The following is a 17,554-nucleotide window of genomic DNA, read 5'->3' on the forward strand; positions in this document are numbered from 1 at the left end:
GAAAGAGTGGTTGTCATGTAGTTTGGCAAACCCATCATTTTGTGGTTGTGCCTGAAGCAGCCCATTCCTATGAGCCTCTAAGGGCTAAATGTGCCCCCAAATTTGGAAATTTTTAAGAGCTTAATGATAGCTGCTTTCAAGTGGATTAAAAGACTCTAGATATTAACTTGGAATGTCTTCGTTCTGAAAAGCCCTGGGTGGGAGCAATGGTGAGGGTCATACTCTCCTTCCTACAGTTTATAAATTTCCTACTGTTGTTAACTTGAATTCTTGGGGCAGAGTCGGGGGGGGGTAAATTCTTAGCATAATCCCTAAATTAAAGACAACTAGACTGCTGAACAGAGATTCTTCTGATGGATTTCCAAATTAATACAGGGCTCCCCCTACTGGTACTAAGTCACATGCCAGAGGCAAATCCATATAAGAAAAAGTAAACAAGCGCTTCTCCTGTACTTTTTCATCCATCTGTCCATCCATCCAAACATTTATTATTAATGTCTATCCCATGGGCAGGGCACAGCATTATGGCTAAGTGACGTACAATGAATATATAGTGGTATTATGAGAAAAAAACCTGACTTTTCAAAAGCATGCAAAGGGCCTCATACTCCAAGTGATTTGATTTCAGATAATCATAGGGATGGAAGAGATTGATTTAGTCAAAGCCATTCAAATTCTTCAACTCAACCAAGCGAGCAATGATTCAGTTTGAGTAGATTGAATACTTGGAGTTACTGAACAGGGGAACAGGAACTCAAATGTCTAAAAGGTGCAGGTGGGTAACATAAATGAGTGCAGTTAAGTCAGACTAGTGGGGACTGTGGTAATCTGGAGAGTGCAGGCCTAATTACTCAGCATGCTCAGCTGTTACTCAGCTCTAATCACTTGTTGCCATGCAGCAGTTCAGGTCTATGTTACCCTAGTCTTAGATTTTTCTCAAGAGAAGCTAGAAATTTGGGTGTGAAATGTCCCAATATGAAAACACAGCTGGAGCCAACCAAAATATGTTGGTAGGCACAACCAGCCCACAGACAACTGATTTGCAATCTCTGGCCTAGAATCAGAAGGAAACTCACCTTTTATCACTGGGGATAAAAAGTGAGTTGATTTGCAAAATACTTAGGAGGTTGAACTAACTGGCCTTGATTAGATGTGTGGTGTGCACACATGTGCCTGCGTGTGATGTCACATGTCCCTTCTCCACGCTAAACATCTCTAGTTCCTTCAACCACTCCTAATAAGACACGGTTTCAAGTTTCCACTTTGGCTGATTATCTGGTGAAGGAAGAACTAAATTCTGATCCCCTGCTTAATACTCCTCCTCCCCATTCCCAACTAAGACACACAAAACTCAGTGGCACTTCACTGTAAGTGGAAATTGTTAATAAAGTTTTCCTTGGGTCACACCTCCACCCACCTCCTTCTCTGTTCTAAGAAAGGTAATAAAGAAGGTTGGGACATCCCCTCTATTTGTCAGAATGATGGTCTGGAAATCTCCAAAAGGATCCAGGTGTAGGAAGGGCCACTCCCTATCGTACACTGTATTCACCAAGCCCAGTTGCAGCTTCAGGGCCCAGTACCTTCAGAAGACTTAGGTAAACTGTGGGAAGTGCAGGTAATATGGTTTGGGCCATGTTCATTTGAAAAGGAGTATAGAGTCTATGGGGTCTTGAGGTCCTAAAACTGTCATTAAAGGAATCAAAGAAAGTCAGGCCTAGAGAAGGAAGGCAACACCGAATGTGGCAGATGTTAAAACAAGTGATCTCAAAACAGTAAGAAACAATGCAAAGAAGATCTGCTTCAGAGCTTGTCTTTGGATTGGTGCTCAGTGTGCTACCTGTTTGAAAGTGGACTTGTATATACCTGTCTCTGGAGTTGTGGCACGTTCCCCATTTTCCATGATTCCTCTAATAACAACCAATAGCAATACAACAATTTCATTTGTAAACTCTCCAAATTCTGAGATGGAAACCCCTTCCATGCATAAAACTGGAACTACTGTAGAAGGGTGTAGCTCAATAACTGGAGGGTTAATTATCTCTAAACTCCGGGCTTCCCTGGTGGTGCAGTAGTTGAGAGTCTGCCTGCCAATGCGGGGGACACGGGTTCGAGCCCTGGTCTGGGAGGACCCCACATGCTGCGAAGCAACTAGGCCCGTGAGCCACAACTACTGAGCCTGCGCGTCTGGAGCATGTGCTCCGTAACAAGAGAGCCCGCAACAGTGAGAGGCCAGTGCACCGCGATGAAGACTGGCCCCCGCTCGCCGCAACCAGAGAAAGCCCATGCACAGAAACGAAGACCCAACACAGCCATAAATAAATAAATAAATAAATAAATTCTAAAAAATTATCTCTAAACTCCATCATTTCTGGTCTGAAGGTCATTGTTCCTGAGGCGAAATAAGCCTTACCTTAGATTTTAGTCACAGAACATCTGAAATCACAAGGAAAAAAGCCCTGGCTAGGAGGACCTTTCTTCCAGTTGAAGGCTTATCTACCTGCCATATCAATCACCTATGTAGAATTTCCACACCACTGCTCTCCTCACCTTGGCACGTTCCTGCTCTGCAGGGAATAAGAACAAGACTAAATTTAACCCTGAAGGTATTAAGAGCAAAACTGTAAAGCAAGCAACAAGGCTTCTAAATACCCCTTGGGTTACCTCAACTAACCTGGTAAAGGGAAAGCCCAGTTAAGGAGTCACTGAGAGAGAGAGAAGAAAGGAATAATCCTAAATTATTGGATAAGATGAAAAGTGAAATAATCAGATGGAACTGGGGAGACAAAGGCCTGGGAAAGCTAATCTGGACTCTTTAATTGAACATCAGGGGTCTACAGTCACAACTATTCTTGTTAATATTTCTTCCTCAATATTCTGGGGACCACTCATCGCCACTTCATCTGCTGATGACCTGTAATTCCCTCGGTCAGGATATTTCACTTCTTTTATTCCTCTATTGGAATGGGGGACTGATATGATTTTTATCATCTGACCTATTGATACAGGATGGGAACACATGGACCAAGCACTAATCTTGGACCTGAAGGGAGGTCAAGCCAGGTCATTCAATACTCATGAGGCAGCACAGGCTTCCAACCGGATGCTGGGCCCTACCCAGGAAATATCTCCAAATTAGAGGCACAAACCCAAGGTCACAAGGGCAAGCTGACTTTTCCAATCTTTCCTAGCACACTTCTCAGATGGTCAGCCCCTATCATGTGGTTTGGTGAGGAGATAAAACTTGGACCAATATTGATGGCGAGAAGAGGTTGTTCTCTTTCTCATATAAGCCTTTTTCGATACATTTATTAAGGCATTAGGCTACAGACATCCATGCCCTGGTTCTCCACATCCAGCCACCATTCTAGAGCCAGACTAATTTTCATCTTCTTTTAAGTTACCCCAGGGCTCCAAACAGCCACTGATACTGAAAATGTAGCCCTGGCCCTGCAACATAACACAGTCAACTAAAGGACAACAGGCACAATTCATCAAAATATACTATAGGGCAAATCACAGCAGCACGAAAGAACACTAAACCTGGGAGCGACAGACACAGAACTCCATCACGGTGAATGTCCCTTCTCAGTACAAGATCAACACACATACCATAAAATACACATTGTCAGGCCACGCTGCCACTAGAACTGTCTTTCTAAAATGTACACCAGATCACACCTTGTTTCTATTTTAAGGCTCTCTGCCCTCTTGATCACAGCACTCAAGGACCTGCACAATCATGTCCTAATTTACTTTTCTGGCCACTGCACACCACTCACCTCCTGCTGTTTGATCAAACCATATCCACACCTGAAAAGTCACTAGTCCACTGTGTTACAGATGATAATGACCCGGATCCTGCCTATAGTACAGTGAAGGCTAATTGGCTGTCCTCCAGATGTTACTAATTCCATGATAAATCAATCGAGAATTTTGAATTGTTTTTCCACTAAAAGTACCTATCACAAAAGGACAGGAAAATGCATATTTACATGCAAGATAAATTAAAGGATGATTGTTTGGCTTAACGAAAAAGTGTTTTAAATAGCAAACTCCCTTAGTGCTTTGTAAATGGGATGTGACTTGCAAAAAGAGGTTCACATATAAAAACTTTAAGCATATATCCAGCCCTTCTGCTGGTGATACTTACCATCAGTATGGCTCACAATATGATAGGGCATGATGTTTAATAAGTTGGCATTTGTCTCTGACTCATTTCGTGGGAAAAAGTATCCATGCCCATGGGAAAAAAGAAAGTGGAAGAGGAAGAATAAAGAGGTGGGAGAAGCATTTTATGATTTGTCAAGACACTAGGACTGGTGCATCAGTATTATTTCATCGTTACTTTAAAGAAAACTGAAAGATCCTCTCCAGTGCTGTGCGACAGGTGGTGCTTCATCCACATCTCCCACCACTGTACTACTCATCTTTAAGCAGGGCCATGAGCTGACCACCACCAGCACACGCTGATCTGTGCTCCGATGCTGCTTGAAGGATGCGGTGTGTGACTACAGAGCACAGCAAGCTGACTGGTTCTCACAGATCAAGGTCAGGACCTTGGCCTTTTATCACTACTATTCTGTAGACTGCCAGCCCAAAATGCATGTTTTGGGAGACAGAGGAAGCCAGGGTTTTAGAGTGTAAGGGTATACAAACACAGAAGTACTGACAAGCAGAAGATCCCAGGTGAAGATACTAATGTATCTAGAGTAAAAACTTTGCACAGTTCATCTGATAGAGGAATTAAAATTATCAGGAGACTAATTTGGAGCTAGCATCAACAATGCTATAGGATGGACCTAGAGTCTGACATACACAGTGAAGTAAGTTCAGAAAGAGAAAAACAAATACCGGATGCTAAGACACATATATGGAATCTAAAAAAACGGTCCTGATGAACCTAGTGGCAGGGCAGGAATAAAGACACAGATGTAGAGAACAGACTTGAGGACACAGCAGGGGAAGGGGAAGCTGGTACAAACTGAGAGAGTAGCACTGACATATAGACACAACCAAATGTAAAACAGAGAGCTAGTGGGAAGCATCCACATAGCACAGCAAGATCAGCTCGGTGCTTTGTGACCACCTAGAGGGGTGGCATAGGGAGGGTGGGAGGGAGGCTCAAGAGGGAGGAGATATGGGGATATATGTATACATATAGCTGATTCACTTTGTTGTACAGCAGAAACTAACACAACATTGTAAAGCAATTATACTCCAATAAAGATAATTTTTAAAACCCCACAATTCTATAAAATACAATTTAAACACTGGAAAATATTTTTCATGATTAACTCATTACAATATATTATGAAACACATGTACATAATAAAACACTCATTATTTTTTAACTCTCATTATTTTTAAGCATTTAGCCAAATGTATTAGAAAAGATTATCAAAACAATAGTACAAATCAGTCATTTCAAAAGGCAAAACCATAAAACAAACTATAGACTAGAAGTGATATTAATTTTGATCAAAAAATTTGCTTGCTATGGGACTTCCCTGGTGGTCCAGTGGTAAAGAATCTGCCTTCCAATGCAGCGGATGCGTGTTCGATCTCTGGTCTGGGAACTAAGATCCCAAGTGCCGCGGGGCAACTAAGCCTGAGTGCCACAACGAGAGAGCTGGCAGGCTGCAAACTACAGAACCCGTGCGCTCTGGAACCTGTGAGCCACAGCTAGAGAGAAGCCTGCGTGCTTCAACAAAGAGCCCACACGCCGCTACAGAAAGATCCCACATGCCAAAACGAAGACCCGATGCAGCCAAAAATAATAATAATAATTTGCTTGCTAAAAAAGTAACAGTTGCACATGTTTACTAAAAATCTTTATCATCTCTGAGTTTAACAAAGTAATAGAAACATTTTTTAGAGGCTTTAGTATGATCTAGGCACTATTCTAAAGAGGTTTACACATATTACCTTGTTTAATTCCCAAAACAACTCTGTGAGGTAAGGAGAATTATCATCCTCAATTTATAGATGAAAAACTGAAGCACAGAGGGTAAGTAATTCACTCAAGGCCATATAACTAGTAAATGATGGAGTTATTTAATTAACTTGAAACCTCATACAGATTATTTTTTTAAGGGAATTCCTTTATTTTTATTTATTTGTTTGTTTGTTTGTTTATGGCTGTGTTGGGTCTTCATTTCTGCGCGAGGGCTTTCTCTAGTTGCGGCAAGTCGGGGCCACCCTTCATCGCAGGGCTCGGGCCCCTCACTATTGCGGCCTCTCTTGTTGCGGAGCACAGCCTCCAGACGCGCAGGCTCAGTAGTTGTGGCTCACGGGCCTAGCTGCTCCGCAGCATGTGGGATCTTCCCAGAACAGGGCTCGAACCCGTGTCCCCTGCATTGGCAGGCAGATTCTCAACCACTGCGCCACCAGAGAAGCCCTCATACAGATTATTGAAGAACGATTACATTTACATAGTATGCCAAGGGAAATACCTTTAAAACTATACAGATACATGCACATTAACCACATTTTTTGTTTGTTTTGTTTTGTTTTGTTTAAATTTCTTTATTTTTGGGGTGCATAGGGTTTTTGTTGCTGGACGCAGGCTCTCTCTAGTTGCGGTGAGTGGGGTCTACTCTTCGTTGCGGTGTGCGGGCTTCTCATTTCGGTGGCTTCTCTTGTTGCAGAGCAAGGGCTCTAGGCGCGCGGCCTTTAGTAGTTGTGGCTCGCGGGCTCTAGAGCGCAGGCTCAGTAGTTGTGGCACACGGGCTTAGTTGCTCCGCGGCATGTGGGATCTTCCCGGACCAGGGCTCGAACCTGTGTTCCCTGCATTGGCAGGCAGATTCTTAAACACTGCGCCACCAGTGAAGTCCTCTTAACCACATTTTAAAAGCATTAATTTTCTGCATGTGGGACTTGATCCAAAGCTAATCACAGATGCACTTGTTTGTACTGATAGTTTGCCTCACAAACTACTTGAGAAAAAATCTTGGTTAATAACAACAACAAAAGAGATACAGCAATTATTTGTTTTATAAAATTATTTGTCATATTACAATATGACTCATTAGAGGTGCCTTTAGGTAGCAAGCTTCCAAATGTTACACAGTGTGCATGCATCAACAATGTAGCTTTCTTTTTGGTAGAGCTGGTTTACCTGAATCAACCATATTGCTAAAGACTGAAATTATAAAGACTGAATTAACTACATACTTTAAAAGCAGCATATATGTTACACAGGGAGAAGCACAGCCATATATGAAAAGCTGACCAAGGGTTAAGATTTTAGGGTCCTTTAACTTGAAATCAACCATGTAAGGGTTATGATTTCTCAGGAAATGAAGACCCAAGGAGAGCTTTTCTTTTAAATATCACAATAGAATAAAGGATCAAGACTATGCCATCAAGTAAAAAGTAATAATTACGTTCTTATTTATATTTATCTGGTCACTTCTAATAGTTCTGAGCTAAATGTTTTTTTGGTTTTCTTAAATTAGTAATATAAGAGTTAATGAAAATAATTAGGCTTTTCCAACATTATGTTCAAATTTAAACTACCCAACATTACGTATGGAAATTCTGCCTCAGGCAATATTTTCTTCTGGTCTGGTATGTATAATCAAGGTGTGATATCTCATTGTAGTTGCTGTTAAAATAGAAGGGGAAATGGGAATTCCCTGGCAGTCCAGTGATTAGGACTCCATACTTCCACTGCAGGGGTTTGATCCCCGGTAAGGGAACTAAGATCCTGCATGTCGCACAGTGTGACAAAAAAAAAAAAAAAAAAAAAAAAAAAAAGAAGGGGACATGGTGTTCAGATGCTCATACTTCCTAGCTATTCGTCCTTTTATCATATATTAGCTGTGGTGTCTTTTGTTGGCATATACGAGTGACATGGCTATAATGAATGCCTAGCAACTAGAAATGAGAGTAGTTTTCATGTGTGGCTAATAAAAAATCACTCTCATTACCCTATGGTCCCACACTCCCCATACAATGCTTTCCCACAACCTTTAGCTCATCACCTTAAGTAGACCACAGGGGATATGGAATGGAAACAATTTATCAGTGATGAATTATATGTAGATGAAAACTTTGTAAAACAATCTACCTTCAGCCTAAGTTAGTTTGTATAATCCCAGGGCCTACTACAGTGCTTGTGTATAGGAGGCATTTAATAAATGTTCATTTGTTAAAAAGTAAAACTATACAGACACCTGTTTGGCATTAAGTTCTATTTCCTGAAGACACGAGGAAATAGATTGCTTTCATCTGGAATATGTACTTACATCAAAACAAGAGCTGACTGAAGTGAACAAACTGATTCAGTGTTTTTAAATAGAAAAAAAAACAAAAGAAGATGACATATTTATAAAGAAGCTGCTTACCTTGCAAACAGAAAGAACATTAACATTTATCAGTTTCTTGATGGTCTGCAAAAGAAATATTGATAATTTTATATAGATTTGATCATGGAAGTAACCATATTAGATACATATGTAAGTGATCCAGAGATGCATTGAAAGTTTCCCCAGATACAATAAAGAACTTGGAAAATGAGAGGAGTTGGGGCAAAGAGGGAGATTTTATTTTACTCTGTGATAGTACTTTTCTACCAAATGCAGCAATTCATACTAATATACAAAATTCAAGGTATATGTACAAGTGAAATGTGCAAGCCAAAAGACATACTAAACCTAAAATAAATATACAGTTTCCCCTCTGCTAACACGGAAAGGAGAAATTATTGAATCTAAGATTTTCAACAATTTTTTTAAATTTACATATTCCTTCAATGATATGCTTTGCTAGCTTTTATTAAAGAATTGTACATGCATCAAGGATATAGCTTTCATTTTGGTAGAGCTAGTTTATCTGAATCAACCATATTGCTTTATATTGATATTAACACATTTATGGTTTTTAAACTGATGTTTAGAATCCTAATACTTAAACAGAGCTGTTTTGATGTAATAAAAGTGATAATAGAAAACTGTAGCTATTATTGAAGCTGGCTCTGTACAAATGAGGTGATAAATATTTTCTCATTCAATCCTTCTAACATCTCTGTAAAGCTGCCTATTTTACAGGCAGGAGAATGGAGACTAAGTATGGTTGGGTCATTCCCCAGGTAACTCAGGTACAGTAGAAGGACCAGGGTGTGAACCTCGGCCGTTAGTTGGACTCTAGTGCTCAGAGCCTGAACGTTATACCATATTGTCTCACACACACCTATGTGCATTCTTTTTGTGACCATAATCTATAAAGAACGACTTACACTGTCCAAGTCAGGAACATCCAAAAAGTATTCCGGATACTCATATGACATTCCCACGTTGTTCACTGAAATAAGACAAGATCATTAGCTGGCTAAAATATACATTTTAGAGATCTATTGAAAAAAAAAGAGATTAAAGATATCAAGACTAAGATGATACATACAATTACATAAAATGCTGTTTATGTCTAGAGTGACCTGTCAAAAATCTACCTGTAGGGACAGTTCAAATGTTTCCTCCTTCATTAAGCCTTTCTATACCCAACCCCTGGCAAAAGGACTTTTTATTTGCCTCTCAATTTCCCTAGCCTCTTGAAGTATGTGTGTATTCTGCCTCTGTAGTACAATTATTTGTAGATATTGCTTAACCCCTCTCTAGATCTTCAATTTTCATAGTGTAGTAGAAAGAGTGGAAAGTACTATTATGTAGGAGACCGGAAACTTGAGTTCTACTTATAACTGTCTCAGAAAATGTATGAATTGGGGTAAGTCATGCATGATACACATCTCAGTTTCTTTACCTCTTAAATGAGAGTTCATTTAATCATTCAACAAAATTTACCATTCATCTATGTGCAAGACATGTCAGGAACTAGAAAAACCATAAAGAAAAAGGCAGTTTCTGGCATCATGGAGCAAACTATCCAGTAGGAAGAGAAAGGCACTAAACAAAAAGGATTAAAACAATTATTTCATTGCAAAGTACAGAGTGCTATGGGAGCCTGTCCCAGACCTCATCTGGGATATGCGGGAAGGCTTGAAGTTCACAGTGGTTAAGTAACTTGTGCACCGTCATAGAGCAAAGTAAGGCTAGGGTTCAAACTCAGGAAATTTGACTTCAGAGGCTAGGCTCTTAACCACTACTTTAAAGCCATCCTATGCCTTCATTCAGTATTCAGTTCAGGAAAAACTGTGAGTAATAATTGCATAATAAACAGAAATATGGCAGCAATGTTTAATAAAACTGTAGAGCATCAGAAAGGAAAGGTTTCAGCAGCAAAAAGATAATGAAATTCTGGTCGTTCTGCTCAAGCTTATAAGGAATTGGGCCTGATAAACCTGATAGTAGTAACTTTTTCAATAGACTAACAAAATTAGCAGTTCAAAGCAATAAGAGTTCTATATTTAGCAGTAAGTCAGTCACTTCAGGCTGTGAGTCTCAAGATTTTACTGGTACAATTCGGTCAGGATGGCTTGAACAAGATCACTGAAACCTGTCTGAAAAGTCTGTAGGCAAAGGACAGTAGCAAAGCAAACTGTATTTAATTCAGATTCTTGCCCATCTGAATAGGGATGGTATCTAAACAAAAAAATAATAGCAGGTTCAAATCCATTTTTATTTTTATTTTATTCAAAAGGTTCTCCACCCACCAGAAGTCTAGGAATCAATTCTATAAAAGATCTGTTAACAATTAAGCCAAAACTAGTTGAAGGTGAGGGTTTATGTTCATTCAACTTTGTCTTAACCATCTACTGAATTATAAAGGATGAATGTCTTACTTACAATGTTACTAAGAGAAACAGCAACAACCAAAATATCTGTTAAAACACTATCCATAAACAAAATATTCTTTACAAAGTCAGTTTAAGATTACAGAATCCTCAAGGAAAGGTTTTTTCCAAATTGTAACATTCTTCATGATTTCAAGAAAATGCTGCCGGGGACTTCTCTGGTGGTCCAGTGGCTAAGACTCCACACTCCCAAAGCAGGGGGCCCGGGTTCGATCCCTGGTCAGGTAACTACATCCCACATGCCGCAACTAAAAGATCCTGCATGCCGCAACTAAAAGATCCCACGTACCACAACTAAGACTCAGCGCAGCCAAATAAACATTTTTAAAAAATAAAATAAAGAAAATGCTGTTACATACGGCAAACTCCATCTCTTTTCACTCTCCTGTATCTAGAAAACCTTCTATCTTCAGATCTCTTTCTAGCCCATGGAAATACTAATGCTCTATTTCAAAACTGTAAAGAAAACTGAATAGTGTAATTATAAATATTTAAAGTCCAGATACGGATTAAAGAAAAAAATCCAGGAACTTTGTAAGCAGCACAGTTAACTCTGCAACTTCTGTTACAAGGCCAAAGCCAAGGTAAAGAAGCCCACACATAACTAAGCAAGCAAGGAAGTGTTACTCTGGGTAAGGCTGTATTTACAACAGAAAATCTTCAGATCTGTCTCTGCTAACCGAGCAAAGGAAAGCCATCAAAGCTATCTACTCATACAGTGAAAACGTGATCATCTAACACAACTCTAAAAGAAAACACAGTCAACACTGAGAACGTTAACCCAAAGGAATAAACAGCATCATGTATAACGGTTATACTTTTATAACCAAAAATACACACAGAAAAGAAAAAGGTGTTAAACCTGGAACAGCTCTTTCAGAGCACTGAGCCTAATTTTATGAAGGGAAGTACACGTCAAGGTCACACTGGCAAGTTGTCCTTTACTAGGGACTACGACTCTTAAATCCCTTCCTGCTTTATTAGTTGCACATTTTGCTAGTGGAATATATGCTACCCATATTGTCTTCACAATAAGTAATCACTTCAGGGTGCTATTACTTAAGAGTTAAAGAAAAACAACTGTTGCTCTCAAACAGTTATTTCCATAAATTGCACAATAATGTGAATCTTTTGGAAAAGGCAAACTCATTGCAATTTTATTTTGAGACATTAGGTGGCAGCAACAGCCAAACAGCAGGCAGAAAGCTTTCAAGGACTTGGAAAAGGAAGAAAACAGGCTTTGGGTAGGAGGGAAGGATGGAAATATTTCCATTATAATTTAATCTCATTTAGAATGGGTGCATGCAATGCCATCTTCTTATATTAGAGGATTCATTATAGGATTCATGAAACCAAACAATGCCACAAGTTGTTCCAACATTTTTCAGATAGTTGAAAATCCCTCTTAAATGGTAGCATTTTAAATTGGCATTAAATATCTGTTCATTAGTGAGTTTTCTTGAATACTTCAAGTGAGGCACCAGAGAGACAGACTGAACATTTTCTGTTCAATGACATGAAAAAGCCTTTTAACTCGTGTAACACACCATGTCTTTCAGAAAACGAGGTATGTCCATATAATCTCAGAGTTCCAACCACCACAGGACCATGAATATATAAATTACTTCCCATCAGTTTCTCAGTGGAGTTCCAAGATCGGGAGGAGCTCAACAGAAGAGATGAGGCAGATGGAGAACAGAGGTGAAGACAGACCAAGAACAACGACAGGTAAGCGGGAAGAAGAAGGTGGCGAGATCCTCGCAGGGAGGAACCGTCAGTGCGCCGTGTCCAGCAGTGCTCTCCACGTTCGCCATCCAGAACTTTGTAAAACACCAATACTGATACGTATAGTACTTTAAACTCAGAAAATACACAGAGAATTTCTGAATGTTATATATATAAATATTCTAAACTGCATCATACTACTGTTTAAAAATCACTTCCACACCTCACACTTTTTAAAAATGACAAGAACATACACAAGATTTGTTTCTTCTAAATTCATTTGCCGCTGCTTCTGACCTCACTGGACTTAGAATCCTTTATCAAAACCAGCTGCTATAGAGATAATGATGTCATTAGGAAATTAGATTTTTGGTATCTGGGTTGGGCATGCGGGAGGAGCAAATGACAATAAATTAGTAGAGAATAAAAGTCCATCTGAACAAACACAATAATAACAGATATGGGTAACCACACAGAGACCACCTTCAACCTGCTACCTTTTCCTGATTAATCAGACATAACAAATCAAGGTGGTTTAAAAATACATTGCCTACAAACACATGAAAGGATGCTCAACAGCACTAATCATTAGAGAAAGGCAAATCAAAACTGCAATGAGGTATCACCTCACACCAGTGAGAATGGCCAGCATCAAAAAATCTACAAACAATAAATGCTGGAGAGGGTGTGGAGAAAACGGAACCTTCTTGCACTGTTGGTGGAAATATAAATTGATACAGCCACTATGGAGAACAGTATGGAGGTTCCTTAAAAAACTAAAAATAGGGGCTTCCCTGGTGGCGCAGTGGTTGAGAGTCCGCCGGCTGATGCAGGGGACGCAGGTTCATGCCCCAGCGCAGGAAGATCCCACATGCCGCGGAGCAGCTGGGCCCGTGAGCCATGGCCGCTGAGCCTGCGCGTCCGGAGCGCCTGTGCTCTGCAACGGGAGAGGCCACAGCAGTGAGAGGCCCGCGTACCGCAACAACAACAACAACAACAAAAAGAAACTAAAAATAGGGCTTCCCTGGTGGCGCAGTGGTTGAGAGTCCGCCTGCCAATGCAGAGGACACGGGTTCGTGCCCTGGTCAGGGAAGATCCCACATGCCACGGAGCAGCTGGGCCCGTGAGCCATGGCCGCTGAGCCTGTGCGTCCAGAGCCTGTGCTCCACAACAGGAGAGGCCACAACAGTGAGAGGCCCACGTACAGCAAAATAAAATAAAATAAAATAAAATAAAATAAAATAAATAAATAAATAAATAAATATAGAGCTACCATACGACCCAGCAATCCCACTACTGGGCATATACCCTGAGAAAACCATAATTCAAAAAGAGTTATGTACCACAATGTTCATTGCAGCTCTATTTACAATAGCCAGGGCATGGAAGCAACCTAAGTGTCCATCAACGGATAAATGGATAAAGAAGATGTGGCACATATATACAATGGAATATTACTCAGCCATAAAAAGAAACGAAATTGAGTTATTTGTAGTGATGTGGATGGACCTAGAGACTATCATACAGAGTGAAGTAAGGCAGAAAGAGAAAAACAAATACCATATGCTAACACATATATATGGAATCTAAAAAACAAAAAGGGTTCTGAAGAACCTAGAGGCACGACAGGTATAAAGACGCAGACGTAGAGAATGCACTTGAGGACACGGGGAGGGGGAACGGTAAGCTGGGACGAAATGAGAGAGTGGCATGGACATATATATTCTACCAAATGTAAAACAGATAGCTAGTGGGAAGCAGCCGCATAACACAGGGAGATCAGCTCCTGCTTTGTGACCACCTAGGGGGTGGGATAGGGAGGGTGGGAGGGAGACGCAAGAGGGAGGAGATATGGGGATATATGTATATGTATAGCTGATTCACTTTGTTATAAAGCAGAAACTAACACACCATTGTAAAGCAATTATACTCCAATAAAGACGTAAAAAAAAATACACTGCCTAATGGTTAGGCTTCCTAATATATATGAAATAATGCAAAGTCTTCTGTATCTCCTATCATATCAAAGTAGAAAATATTATAGTAAGTTTATTACATTTGTAGTTGGAGACACTAATGCAGTTTCAAGCACCCATATAAAGCCTAGAGAAATGGAAAACCTATTAGAGTTTGCTAATAAAAATGAATTTTTAAAAATGCTGCTACCTCATTATATTTCAAAATATACTGAATTTTAAAAATGTAGGGGCTTCCCCGGTGGTGCAGTGGTTAAGAATCCGCCTGCCGATGCAGGGGACACGGGGTTGAGCCCTGGTCGGGGAAGATCCCACATGATGTGGAGCAACTAAGCCCATGCACAACTACTGAGCCTGCACTCTAGAGCCCGCAAGCCACAACTACTGAGTCCACACGACACAACTACTGCAGCCCGCGCGCCTAGAGCCTGTGCTCCACAGCAAGAGAAGCCACCGCAATGAGAAGCACACACAACGCAACGAAGAATAGCCCCCGCTCATCACAACCAGGGAAAGCCTGTGTGCAGCAACGAAGACCCAATGCAGCCAAAAAAATAAAATAAATTTAAAAAAATTGAAATGTAGACCCAAGTAACAACACAAGTAGGGAGAAACACCTCCTGTCTTAAGCTTTTGAACTAGGAGGGGATGGATCTTGGAGTCCAGTAGACCCAAGTTTCACTCCTGGCTCTACTACTACCAGATCTTAACAAGATGCGGGTTATTTCACCCCAACAAGCCTCAGTTTCCTCATCGCCTTTATATATAAAATAGGGGTAAGAATTAAATGAGATAATATGCATATAATCTTTAACCCAATGCCTGGAACATACTAGTATGTTAATAGATGGAGGAGAAAGAGTTATTGTTGTGTGGTCATTTATTCAACAAGTATTCACTGAACTCCTATTTTGCACCCAACACTACCATAGGGGCTGCAGCAAGACAACCAAGGTCTCTCTGTTTTCACTGTTCGTGACCAGCACTGAAGTGGAGAGATCCTTCTAAAAGAGAGCTCTAGGCAACAGTTAACCAGAATAACTTTATACTGACTGAATTTATCCTAATTGTTCCTTTACCCTCTTTACTTCATTCGAGAGGATCTAATCTTACAGTCTGCAGAGTTTGGAAAGTGATGCAAAGAAAATTTCTTCTTTGCCTTATTTAACATATTGCTGTAGCTAGCACATGTTCATACTCTGACAGATGATATTTGGAACACCAAGTAAAACATTTTGCAAACTTTACAGTTTTCCTACACTTGCGAGTAGCAATTTCTAAATAAAAGAGAGTTTACAAGGCTTTAAATCTGCAGCGCTTTTACTCAGAAATTGAAAAATTAAGATCGAGTCTGAAGCAACACAACAGAACATTTCACCTCAGCTGTTTAATTATAAATTGCTACGTGACGCTCATTACAAAACCACATAAGGTTTGCCATACATGACGTTGGAAGAGAGGATGAGGGAAGAAGGCTGGCAGAAGGTTGGTAGTTAAATCTCAGCGAACGGGAGGAATATGTATCAGTTTCATGAATTACGGTTCTACTTACATTTCTGAAATCACAGCTAATTACCCAGTTTTAAGTTAAAGGTTTTGCTTTAATTAATACCATTAGTGATTTTCGAATAAAAGGAAATACATATGAATTCAAAGTCTTATTCTCACTTTGGAAATCCAATCTCATTCAATACATCTAATGGAACTATAAGACACTATACTTAGTCTAATAATGTTCCTGATGAATCTCCTAAAAATTCCATGTACCTATTCTGCTTGCCATGATTGGCTACATCAGGCTTGTGCTTCATTCAACACAAAGGAGGGCATTTATACCAGATGCCACTGTCTACTTGAAACTCCACTTGGCTTTCTCACAGCTCTCTCAAGTTTAACATAACCCTAAACGAAATCATCATTCTTCTCTACAGAACGGTCCTGGCTCACAGTCTCCTGTCTTAGAGAAATAGCAGCCAGTTGCTCAAGCTGACCTGGAGGTTGCTAATTAGCACTTGTATAACCCTGGACAATGCATTTAATCACTGTAAGCCTGTTTTCTGTCTGTAAAATGGGTATAGAAATATTAATATCTACCTTATAGGACTGTTGGGGATTAAATGGGATTCATTAGCATGATGCGTGGCATATAAAAAATACTTAATGAAGCTTGGCAATAATAATTAAAAACAACAGACTACCATTATTCTTCACTCTTTCTGTCAGACAAGACTTCTGATGAGGACCTCATCAGAAATTAGTCCTATTTCTATTTCCTAAACATGTCTCTAGTCAATTCACTTCTACCCATTCCCATTGCCATCATCCTAATATAAGCCATCCTCATCTTATATTTCATTGCTGAAATAACCTTACTGGTCTCCTTGTGTCAATTCTTGCCCCTTCCACTTCGGAGTCAGAATGATCTCTCTAAAATTCTAGGATGATATCAATTTACTGCTTAAAACTCTACAATGTCTACATTGTCCTTCCAATAAAGTCCAAACATATCAACCTGGTTTTCTAAAGCCTTCTGGGATATGGTGCTCCTTAATCTCCAGACTCTAGCACTATCCCCTTTGCATTCATGCTCTAGATTTACATATCTTCTGTCAGTTCCTCCAATTTGCCAAGCACATTCACCTCAGAGTACATACTGTTTTGTACATACTGTTTCTTCTACTGGGAAACATCTCTTCTCCCAGGGTTAATCAGCATTCAGGTCTCAACTTAAATATTACTTTCTCAGAGAGATCATCTCCAATACTCTTAGCTTCCTCCGTAACATACCCTGTCATTAAATGCAACACATTCCCAGTTACTTGTTCACTGGCTGTCTTCTATGAAACCAAAAACAATATCAGTTTTGTTTACTGCTATATCTCTGGAATTATACTTCTTGAATGAGTTAGTGTATTACTGACTGATGAATCAATCAACAAATAGGAAAGAAGGAGGACCTTCAAGATGGCAGAGGAGTAAGGCATGGAGATCACCTTCCTCCCCACAGATACATCAAAAATACATCTACAGGGCTTCCCTGGTGGCGCAGTGATTGAGAGTCCGCCTGCCGATGCAGGGGACACGGGTTCGTGCCCCGGTCCGG

At 40.1% G+C, this 17,554-nt stretch overlaps 1 protein-coding gene across 1 annotated transcript in view; it reads right to left on the reverse strand.

The window, feature by feature from the left end:
* Positions 1-17,554, reverse strand: part of HSD17B12 (hydroxysteroid 17-beta dehydrogenase 12) — a 159,345-nt gene that overhangs the window by 30,886 nt on the left and 110,905 nt on the right. Inside the window, exons 5-6 of the mRNA XM_007455809.1 lie at positions 9,239-9,303; positions 8,349-8,393 (exon numbers count right to left, since the gene is read on the reverse strand). Of these exons, the coding sequence (XP_007455871.1) occupies positions 8,349-8,393; positions 9,239-9,303 (110 nt within the window). The remainder of the gene's footprint in view (positions 1-8,348; positions 8,394-9,238; positions 9,304-17,554) is intronic.

This window comes from Lipotes vexillifer, unplaced genomic scaffold (genome assembly GCF_000442215.2).
Source record: "Lipotes vexillifer unplaced genomic scaffold, Lipotes_vexillifer_v1.1 scaffold977, whole genome shotgun sequence".
In the NCBI taxonomy this organism is placed as follows: Eukaryota; Metazoa; Chordata; class Mammalia; order Artiodactyla; family Lipotidae; genus Lipotes; species Lipotes vexillifer.